The sequence below is a fragment of the Grampus griseus genome (genome assembly GCF_964374135.1).
Source record: "Grampus griseus genome assembly, chromosome: 1".
Lineage (NCBI taxonomy): Eukaryota > Metazoa > Chordata > Mammalia > Artiodactyla > Delphinidae > Grampus > Grampus griseus.
In genome coordinates this window covers 60,092,741-60,104,807 of record NC_139017.1, presented here as the reverse complement: position 1 = coordinate 60,104,807, position 12,067 = coordinate 60,092,741, and the positions used below count along the sequence as shown (strand labels likewise).

The 12,067-nt window shown below is 38.0% G+C and overlaps 1 protein-coding gene across 1 annotated transcript in view; it reads right to left on the bottom strand.

The window, feature by feature from the left end:
- RASAL2 (RAS protein activator like 2) overlaps positions 1–12,067 on the bottom strand; it is a gene marked incomplete at its 5' end in the record, with an annotated part of 384,612 nt that overhangs the window by 191,625 nt on the left and 180,920 nt on the right. The window contains one exon of the mRNA XM_082663871.1: positions 3,671–3,798. Coding sequence (XP_082519997.1) covers positions 3,671–3,798 — 128 coding nt within the window. The remainder of the gene's footprint in view (positions 1–3,670; positions 3,799–12,067) is intronic.

The following is a 12,067-nucleotide window of genomic DNA, read 5'->3' as shown; positions in this document are numbered from 1 at the left end:
GAGGTAAGGGAGAACTGCTATTGATACATCCTTGAATAGGCAAGAATGGGCACAAGGGGAGGGGCTGACAGTTGGACTGTAGGCAATCAAACCACAGTGAAAAGAGGGAAATCAGAGTATAAGGAAATAGTTGCTGGTGGATGGGTAGACATGGTAAAAGAGTTCTCTTTTGAGTGGCTGAATTTTCTCAGTGAAATAAGCAGCAAAGTAATCAGCTATAAGTGAGGGTAATAGACAAGGAATTATAATGGAAGAGGAAGCATGAAAAAATCATCTTAGAAATCATCCTGGATTGTGCTACTCCAAGGTCCTGTGCTGTTCTGCAAACTGTTAATGGTCCACAATAAACAATTTAGCAACACAGAAATTGAGAATTGTGCCTCGTGTGATCAGTGGATTCATCTCATTGTACAGCACACTCTCCATGAACATGTACAATTTTTGTAATTCTATTCCTTATTTTCCTATGTATGATTATTATTGAACTGTAATTTCGTTTTTGTTCAATCTAATAAAAAATTTGGACTTAGATTTTTGTCTTTTTAAAACTTCATTTTTCTTCACAATTCATATTATTGTATTTTATTGTTCATGATGAGGTAGGGAAAAACTTGGTCCTTTACCACGCATAGACTGAGAAGCACTAGTCCAGTAGAGTTGGAAAGCAACTGGACTAGGAAATGTTTTGTGATTGCCAAGCAGCATTAGAGGCTCACATGAGATTTGTAAACATTAGTTTAAAGACTGTCAGCAGGGTGGAGTGATTTTCTCCAGACACATTATGCTGCATGGAAGCAGGGCAGGATAGATGAGGAGCAGGATTTAACTGACCTATCACATTGCCAAGCGAGTATGATGATGCAAAAAAGGGCAAGGAAATAGTATGCAAAGATGAAAATGACTGACCATGGAATTCAAGCTGGGAGAAGAGGGAAGGGAGGGTATCAGAGGTATGAGGGGCAGAAAAGGTGACAAGATCAATGGCCCATAGGTCCCAAAGGATTGAAAAATTGTTGGAAAAAGGGATGAGCTAGAAAGATATGAGGTCAGACAGTAAGATGCACACAATTGAGAATATTGAGAAGTTGTAGCAATGAGGCAGGGTAGAGGAAGAGATTCTTGGAGGAGAGGAGTTCAAGGAACTTAGAGTCAGTGTGTTGAAAGAATCATCTCTGCAGATATTGGAATCATCACAAGTTAAGGCTGGAGTAGTGCTGGAAATAATGATAATGAGCCAGAAGCTAAAATCAACAAGAAATGACGGGGGCCGGGGGTGGGGCTGGAAGATGACTACAACATGGGACTCAGAGTCTGGGCTTTATAGGGAAAATGAGGGAGAAGAGACAGGAAGCAGCCATGAAAGGAGAAGGATGCCTACTGTAGGCAGCATGGTATGAAGGCTGTGGGAAAAAAACAGCCATCACTTGACAGGACTTCACAGATGACAGTGTCCTCAGGAAAGCTACAGGTTCTCACGAGACCAAGAAGTTAAGGAACTGCTTCAGAAAAGGGGTGGAAGAAACAGCTGATTTGGTTGATGATGGACTGTGAGTTGCAGAGGGCAAAGGGTTTCAAAAGGTGGGAAAGGAGAAAAGAGGATATACAGAGCGATATGTAGACGAGAAAATGAGGGGTTCCCCAGGTGTCTAGGGTTAATCTTGATGGCTGGCATAAAAAGCGATAAAGTACATAAGAAATTGTTTTAGAAATCATTCATCATGGACAGTTATTTTATGGGACTAAAGGGAGCCCAAGCCTGGATTACTCAATTGATCAGTATTATTTAATCCATGCATTATATCTTGGTTCTAGATAAGGAATGCTCTTGACCTTATGCTATCTATCTTTAGGCTATTTAATTTCTTACATTACTAATTGAATAAAATGTAGGTAAGGGCAAAAAGATGGCAGATGATATGTTCATATCACTCCTTATTAACAGCTCTGATAAAAGACTGCTGACAGAGTCGATTGGTTTAAATGCACATGTTAAATTATCTGTCTATTCAAATTGGATAATTAGAAATATTCTACACTAATATTCACTCTACCAATTTTTATTATGTATCTACTTAATAGAAACAAAGCAACATGTACTATACTGTTCCAGAAAGGGCTCACCTTTATTGAATTATTTTAATAAAATTAAGTTTAATTATATTACAATACTGGAAAAGGGTCATGGGTAGGGAGATGGTAACAAAAGTAAGGGACATTTTTCAATGGTTGGAGAAAAAGAATAACCAAGTTCATAGAGGGCACATTAGCCAGGTCCTTGCAAGTAAGAATTGCCTATGAAAATAAAAGAAGAAACTGAAATTGCTTTATTGCTATGACCTTGCCTTTACGATGTTAAAGAATGGTAAGTAAGAGAAGAGATGCAAAAGAAAAGGGACAGAGGGGGAGGAGAGAGAGAAGAGAAAAGGGAGGTAGAGATCCACAGACTAGAATTAAGAAATGTGTTTTCTGCGCACTGCTTCCTCTGAACTAACTTTTCCAGAGGGATGGCTTATGAAATTGATATTCTACCTACAGTTTTCTAGTTATTTATATATATTTTTGGCAATTAATCTTTCTCCTTCATCGAATGAGATCTCTTCTTCTCCTTCCCTCCCATTATCCCTCTTCTTGTCAAGATCATACTAATTTTTTTATGTTGTGGAGTAGGATGGTTTTTTGGCCTTACCAAGTCAACTATCCAATACATCACCAATAAGCAAATGAATTATTTGGATGTGGAAGGATTTGTACACTGTAATAGTTTGAGGAGTAAAGTAGTAATAGTATATGATAAGTTCAAGGGTTTTTTCACTTAGAGGGACAGAAAGTTTACCTAGAACTAGATGTCTGTAATAATTACATTCTGTCTGCCTCTCCAGATCTACTCTCTGCCCTTCTCTCCCTTGCTGTGCTTCAGGAAACAAATCTCTACAGAACACATCAAAAGCAATCTTTTCCTTTGGCTTCAAGTTAGGTTTGGCCAGTAGGTAACACTGGCAAGAAATCAGAAAGCAGGAAAGAGACCTGGTGTGTCTGTTCTCCCTTGCTTCCTCCCTGCTGGCCATTTTTGTTTTGGTAGAGGCTGTGTTCTTTTGTGTATAGCCATAGCAACTGTTATGCAGTCCTTTCATGCAACTACAGTTCTCTGGGTTCCAGAAACATTGCTCCCTTCCCTTGCCCTGAAGGTCTAGGGTGACAACTGCTTTCTGCTGTTGCCAGTTCATGTGTACTTTATCCCCCTCTGATGGGTCCCCTATGCTGCCCATGACTCTGTATAGTCCCTTCATTAAACCGCTTTCAATTAATCTGCTGACTATGCTATTTGTTACTTGCGAGGAGCTAGACTGATACAATTTCCAATAGCCTCTCTGGACCACTTTCAGGGCCAGGTCTACACAATCCAACCCATTCTCATTCCAAATTACTCAACTCAATATCTCTTTCACTATTCCTTAGTGAAAATCCAGCCCTGTTTTGTTGACGTCACGCCTTTGCGGCAATAACGTATCATCATGATGACATCAGCAGTCCCTTAGACCCACTTAGAGTGTGTCCTTCATAAAGTCTCCATTTTCATAAATGCAACTCATCAAGATGCAAATAAAAACTAGATTATTTCAGGAATTTGGTCAGAAAAGGGAAGTAGCTTTCCTCGTAATATCCACCTCACCTCCTTTTCCTTGTTGAGCAACACCAGCTGGCTGTCTGTAAGGATGCAGTACTTCCGCTCCCATGTTGTTGTGTCGGTGTAGGGTGACTGGCCACAAGACAGACGATGGGTAGGTGGCCCTTTCACATCTGTGTGACAAACACAAAAAACAAAAGTGACAAATCATTGCCATGTTTGGTAAACTTGTAGTTCAAATGTAAGATTCTTCAAAATCAAAGTAAGGAGGTCTAAACATAAATCTAAATGGTAAACTGAAAACTTAAATTCCTCTGACGAAAATAAAAAGTTATATACAGAGGGAAAATTTTGCCCCATAGTCCGCAGAAAAGAGGGCTGAGACACTAGGAAGAATTGTTAGTACAAACTTGACATAGTAATCACCACTGTGCATGCACTAAAATAATGAGAGGTCACTTCAGAGCAAAACTACTATCATTCAAAACAAAGAGGTGGGCATGACTCAGAGACAAGAACAAAAGATAGACTATCTTTAGGAAGAAGATGATATTGCATGTACACTCAAGAGTGCTGCTGATCCAGTACTGAAGGAGTGAGTTATTGGCAGCCTATGTCTTCAAAATAACTTTATTTCTAGTCAGTTGTAAGATTTAGAAATGGTTAAACTACAGCATCATATTACCACTAGAGGCCAGTAAGATCTTAAAAACATAGAAGGCAATTTCCTCAAGGAAAGATCTAAACATATTACCATCATGTCTCTTAAAGGTGGAGGCACACAATATCAAAGTTAAATGTTTCAACTCTTCTAAACGTCTCATTTCCTGTTACTTTAGTTTTTTTTCTTTTATTAAGGTATAATTGATGTGTAACATTATACTAGTTTCAAGTGTACAATGTAATGATTCAATATTTGTATACACTGCAAAATAATGACCCCAATAAGTCTAATTACCATCTGTCACCATAAAAAGTTACAAAAAAATTTTTTTTCTTCTGATGAGAACTTTCTAAGATTTATTCTCTTGGTAACTTTCAAATATACACCACAATATTATAATCACCATGCTACAGTTGACATCCCCATGACTTGTAAGTGGAAATTTGTACCTCTTAAAACCTTTCACCCCCTCACCCACCACCCCTTCCTCTTGGAAATCACCATTCTGTTCTCTGAATCTCTGAGTTTTGTTTTGTTTGTTTGTTTTGGTTTTTAGATTCCACATATAAGTGAGGTCATACAGTATTAGTTTTCCTCTGTCTGACTTATTTCATTTAGCATAATACCCTCAAGGTCCATCCATGTTGTCGTAAATGACAAGATTTCATTTCTTTCAATGGCTGAGTAGTATTCTACTTATCCACCAATGGACACTTAGGTTGTTTCCATATCTTGGCTACTGTATGTATCTTTTCCAATTAGTGTTTTCATGTTCTTTGGATAACACCCAGAAATGAAATTGTTGGATTGAATGGTAGTTCCATTTTAATTTTTTAAGGAACCTCTATACTGTTTTCCATAGTGGCTGCACCAATTTACATTCCCACCAGCAGTGCACGAGGCTCCCCTTTTCTCTACATCCTTGCCAACACTTGCTATTTCTTGTCTTTTTGATAATAGCCATTCTAACAGGTGTGAGTGATATCTCATTGTGGTTTTGATTTGCATTTCCCTGATGATTAGGGAAGTTCAACACCTTATATACTTGTTGTCCATCTATATGTTTTCTTTGGAAAAATGTCTATTCAGATCCTCTGCCCATTTTTTAATCAGACTGTTTTGGGTGTTTGTTTGTTTTGCTGAGTTGTATGAGTTCTTCATATATTTTGGATATTAACTCCTTATCAGATATATGATTTGCAAATATTTTCTCCAGTTCAGAAGGCTGCCATTTCATTGATGGTTTCCTTTGCTGTACAGAAGCTTTTTAGTTTGATATAGTCCTACTTGTTTATTTTTGCTTTTTTTACCTTTGCTTTAGGGGTCAGATCCAAAAAGATCAATTAAAAACTCTTTAATATGATCTGTTTGTTCATTTGGCCTGTTGAAAAACTTGGAACATAATTTAACCATAAGTACACATTAGATCCATTGAGTAAGGCTTTTATGACAGTTCAGTATATATTAAAAGTTCTTTAAGGGGCTTCCCTGGTGGCGCAGTGGTTGAGAGTCCGCCTGCCGATGCAGGGGGCGCGGGTTCGTGCCCCGGTCCGGGAGGATCCCACATGCTGTGGAGCAGCTGGGCCCGTGAGCCATGGCCGCTGGGCCTGCGCGTCCGGAGCCTGTGCTCCGCAACGGGAGAGGCCACAACAGTGATAGGCCCGCGTACCGCCAAAAAAAAAAAGTTCTTTAGCCATGAAGGACTAATTCCTCTCAGGAATATACTGCAGGAAACAGTAAAATACATTACTTATTACTATTAATTATTACACTAGAGGAGCACCTCAAACTGAAGAAATTAGAAAACAAACACCCATGAGTGCAGGAGAGTTGTAATAATAAATAAGCACATTTTACCTATTAGGTGAGAATCTTCATTACTATTACTTTCTAAGGACTTTTAGTCTTTTTATCACAGGATGATAGGTATTCCTGGTATTGACTGACTTCAAGGAAATTCAAATGATTTCCTAGATGTTTTTATGCTATAATTATTCAAATATGCATACCTATAGCTGGAGATCTGTAGAAAGTAAAGAAGTTAGTACTTAGGGCATTAGGTATATGTCTCCTTTCTTGCATCCCCTTATGTGCCCAAGATTATCTTCAGTGCTCCTTCTGGCTTAACTTCTTTGCTCTCTAAAAGTCTATCTAAACTTGTTGCTCTGCACGCTTGGGGAACTTACCAACTACCCTCCAAAATAACTCAAAATTCAAGAACTAATAACATTACCAGGGCTTGGCTTGACATGTTACTAATTCTTAGAAGTCCACTGTTTTTCCTTTTTCCCCTTGTTTTTCCACTTCTATCTCCTCTGAACCTCGCACAACCGGTACATGCTGCATCGATAGCTTTTCCATTCTACGCCAACTCTCTCATCACGCGGGCCTCTCACTGTTGCGGCCTCTCCCGTTGCGGAGCACAGGCTCCGGACGCGCAGGCTCAGCGGCCATGGCTCACGGGCCCAGCCGCTCCGCGGCATGTGGGATCTTTCCAGACCAGGTCATGAACCCGTGTCCCCTGCATCGGCAGGCGGACTCCCAACCACTGTGCCACCAGGGAAGCCCCCTTAACTCTTTTATTTCAAGCATTTAAATTAATTTAAAGTTTTCTTTATATGTCAAATTTTCCTAAAATTATCACAAAAAGCTTTAAAGGAACTGACTCAATCATTTTTGACACAGATAAAAGATTCTTGCCTGAACTTAAAAGCCATGTCAAAGCTGATTTTCTTCACATGATTTGGATAAACAAATGGGTTAGATTTTTACCACAGTGTAGGCCTATTTTTAGAGTCGAATACCAAGACCACTTCAACAGAGAGGGATGCACCTACTTTATGTAGAAATGTGGTGGTTTTGTGGCCTAGACAAGTTTTCATTCAAATGACTAACCTTCTTATGTAAGTTGGCCGTGGGTGACCTAAACTGCCCCCTGCAATTTAATCTGAATAGTAATCTTATGATCCACACTGAGCAAGAAGACATTGACAGACTCTGTCCATAAAATTAGAATATAGGAAACTGTATTACAGCAGGAAACCCAGTTTTCCTGACAAAATATAAATCTGCATCAGCACTGAATTTAAGAAAACCTAAATTATCTTCCCTGTGTCATCCTGAGTTAATTCTCTTACAGTCTCCCTTAATGCTCTCCCCTTCTCCAACTGCAGCTTTGTTCCTAGTTTCTTCATGGTATTGTGAAATGAGACAATGTCTCATAAAGCATATTGGGGACCCCAAATTACTCCTCTCCAAGGCTAAAGGTAGAATGAAATAGGGAGCAATACTTCTATATTTTACATTTTTCTGTCAGTCTAAATTATGAGGTTGATTAGCCACATTATAAATTTTATAGTTTCACATTTTTTTCTACTCTCTATTATCCATATTTTGATCATTTTATAAGAGTGCATAAAAGGAAGAAAACAAGAAAGAAGTTAGAATAAGTAGGATTTTTTTGGTTCTTTTTAGCATTTCTGGATTAAGGTTTGAAGGGCACTTTAAGTAACAATTTAAATAATTTTTTTTAAACCTATAAATTTAATTTATTCATTCTATCTTGTCCTCATTTCCATGGCTAAATGAAGGTTTAATAGTACACTTGTAAAGCCTGTTTACTGAGACTATATTAACAGGACAAACTCAGATTATTGCCGTATTTCACTTTACCAATTCTACCAGTCCTCCCCTCCCTCCCTCCTTTCCTCCCTCCCACCCTCTTTCTCTCCTACTCTGGTGACACACTTCTAATTTCTGACTTGCAATTACATTTAGTATCTAAAATTCACTACAGAATATGATAACTACCTTAGAATTACAAATAAGAATCTTAATAGCAAAACTGGAAAAAAATTTTATATTTGCGCTGTCCCATTCCTATAAGGATACTAAGGATATTGGATGCTGGCCTTATTACAAAAATTGAATAATTTTAGAAACATTAAAAAGAATCAGCGGTTACTCAATGAATCCCATTGGAGAGTGCTTCTTTGAGACTGGATATTACCATGTAGACTAGTAATTATCAAAATTTTTTGATCTCATGATCCCTTTAGACTTTTAAAATTGAGATTTTGTTTCTCTTTGTTTTCAAAGAGATTTTATTTATGTGGGTTATATTTATCAATATTTACCATATTAGAAATTAAAACTGAGAAATTTTTAAAATATTTACTCATTTAACAACAATAACAAACCTACTGCATGTTAACATAAATAACACATTTTTGATGAAATGCAACTATTTTCCAAACAAAACAAAATAATTAGTGAGAGGAGTGACACTGAAGTTTTGCAAATCTCTTTAAAATCTGGCTGAATAGAAGACAGCTGGGTTCTTGTATCTGTTTCAACTTTTAATCTCTTGCTTTATGTTGTTTTGGTTGAAGTATAAGTAGAAAATCTAGACTCACACAGATATATAGTTGGAAAAGGGAAGAGTATTTTTTTTTTAAATTTATTTAGTTTTGGCTGTGTTGAGTCTTCGTTTCTGTGCATGGGCTTTCTCTAGTTGCGGTGAGCAGGGGCCACTCTTCATCGCGGTACGCGGGCCTCCCACTGTCGCGGCCTCTCTTGTTGTGGAGCAGAAGCTCCAGACGTGCAGGCTCAGTAGTTGTGGCTCACGGGTCTAGTTGCTCCGCGGCATGTGGGATCTTCCCAGACCAGGGCTCGAACCCGTGTCTCCTGCATTGGCAGGCAGATCCTCAACCACTGCGCCACCAGGGAAGCCCAGGAAAGAGTATTTTAATAGCATTTTCAGGTAACTGTGCCTCACCTTTTCTAATACTATAACAAAAACTGGCAAGCAGTTGCTCCTTAAAAGTAAGTAAATTGTGGAATTTGACACCACTTCAATAAACTTTTCATACTCTGTTAAGTTAAAAATCATTGGTCTACCTTGCCCTTTGAATGGATCTTTTTACCCATATGCATGATTTTGGGGCACTCTGCACTGATCATATAGGAAAAAACGGTTCACTTAGTTTTGCAGATCTTCCAAACATTGACACTTTTCATTACATAATATCAAAAAATCACACTCATTAATCTTCAGAAAGTCTTGGTCATCAGAAAAGTCTATAAGTACTGGGAAGCTGTCAAGCTCCATGTGGCAGATTCAAGTTTTCCAAAATACTGATCTTTGTTTTGGATCTTAAATTTTATCATCGTCAATAAATACTGTTGTTTTTTTCCCCTTAAGAGACAGGTTTGTGTCTTTTTTTTCCAGAAAATGGATCACTTGTGGCTAGTCAGGAAATCCCCTATGCTCACCATCACCCTTTTTAAGAGAATAGAAGACAAGCAGGAGATAACATATGACTCTTCTTTCTGGTGAATTATTTCCTTTAGCCTAAGGTTTGCAAACAGCTCTTCTGCTGCCTTACTCTCAGTCTCAGCAGCACCAGGGGCTAAGCACAGGGGTTATTCTAACTCTGCTCCATCACACTTAACTGAAAACAACGTAATAAGTTCCTTAAAGGCATGACTGACTTAATATTCTTTATCAACTATTCCTTGATAAAGGTAACACTTTTCTTTGCAGAAGAACTAATTTTAGTTTGGGAAGCCATTCCTATGATGGTTCCACCTTGCTTCTCCCTTCCACATCACTAGTACACAGTTTGCATTGCACCTTATCACTTGTGCCATGCAACAGCAGGCAGAGCAGATCATTTCGTTTTCCTTCACTTTTTAGATACGCATTAGAAGAAATAAGTCCCATAATTGCCACATTGGGCCAAGCACAGCTAAAGCAACTATATGGCTTGGGTAACTGAATGGAATGTTATGAATGATGCCATGTTAAGATGACAAATGGCAGTCAATCACAGCTTGCTCTTCAATCCTAATAGACAACTCACATCTACAGTTCATACTCTTATCTAAACAGAAAATACTCAAAATAAAATAATTCATTTATATACTCATCCTTAGAAGGAAAAAAAGGGGGTCTATTGCAAGTTTTCTTAAACAGTCAAGCACTGTGCAAATATAAGAAAAGTGTAAGAAAATATAAGTCTGCCACTTAAAACATAACCATGGTGTTGTATAAATGATCAAAACTCAAGATCCTTTTTGTAGCTCATGTTCCTGTTACTGGTAGAAAAACAAACTATACTAAGAATTAATCTCAAACACTATGTAATACTCAATCTTCTTGTTATATTTAGTACCTCTTCCTATATTAATATATCCCCCATGCCTGCCTCTTTTTGAATTGAATCTCATCACTTTCCTTTAGGAGCAGCTGCTGTGGGGAAAGAAGTAGAGCTTTTAAAAGAATGTGATTCTTAGAGGAGAAAGGGGAAAAAAAGTAAATAGCTTACCACTATTGAGAGATCAGTTTCTAGGGTTTTCACAATTGGTTATACTGCCAATACTGTGTCATTATCTCATATAGCGGAGTAGAAGAAGGCAGACTGCATTAAAAAATAAAACTTATCAAGAGTTTGGCAGCATTAAAAAATTTTTTAATAGCTCTACCTCTCTCTACAGTATCAAATGGAATAGAACACAGACCTAAATTTGCATCTTTTCTGAATTGTGACCTGTTTGAACCACAAATCACTGAGCTTACAGTGAAAATTATCAAGGAGATAATATGTGCAGGCTTCTCTAAAGAATAGGATTCTTTTCTAAAGAATCCTATCAGTCACTCACTGCTAAGTCACCAAGCCAATTCAGTCAGCTAGGTCCTGACACAACTCAGCTGACTTACATGAGAGGTGAAAAACCTTTCCTGTTATCAAAAAACCAATGACCTCAAATGAGTAAGGGGAAACAAACAACTAAAATATGAGACTATAAAGCAGTAAAAGGAAGCATTTCACATTTTCTCTTCAATACAATCAACACAAATAGAACGTACATCCCTCCTATCTAAATCTAGTCCATTTCTGAAAATGTGCTGGATGGCAAATTTTCACATAACGGAGACTATATTCTGATTTTAAGTGGAAAAAGAATAATTCAGTTCAAGCCCATCTAAAACTCCCAATTAATTTCCCCCAATATTAAGTATTCTTAAGCCCCCCTATACAATCCACCAAAAATTTCTAAATTAAAACTAAACTTATAAAATCATTTAATATTTAATAAACTTGTTAGTGAATACATTTGCACATATATACGGTATTGGATACAAGATACATCTTCCTTTTTTACTGCAAACGTGTTCTATAATGTAAAGAAACAATTATCTGTTAAAGATGCATAATGAATGCAAATAGCACAACAAAATTAAATTAACTATGAGTTTTCAAAAACTAACATCACTTTCATAATTTTATTTTTTCTCACAAATAGGTAAAAATCATATGTATAATACATTGGAACATGTGCACAGCCAAGTTTATATCTTTTAACTTTTTGTCTTTTGTCTCTCAGCCTTTATCATTTCCTAACATAAGAGCTTTTCTAATCCTCCTAGGCTCACGTACTTTTCACAGGCTTTTCCATTATCTTAAAAGATAATTGGAGCTTCCCTGGTGGCACAGTGATTAAGAATCCGCCTGACAATACAGGGGACACGGGTTCGGGCCCTGGTCCAGGAAGATCCCACATGCCACAGAGCAACTAAACCCATGCGCCACAACTACTGAGCCTGCGCTCTAGAGCCCGCGAGCCACAACTACTGAAGACCGTATGCCACGACTACTGAAGCCTGCGTGCCTAGAGCCCGTGCTCCGCAACAAGAGAAGCCACCACAATGAGAAGCATGCACTTCGCAACGAAGCGTAGCCCCCGCTCACCGCACCTAGAGAAAGCCTGTGCGC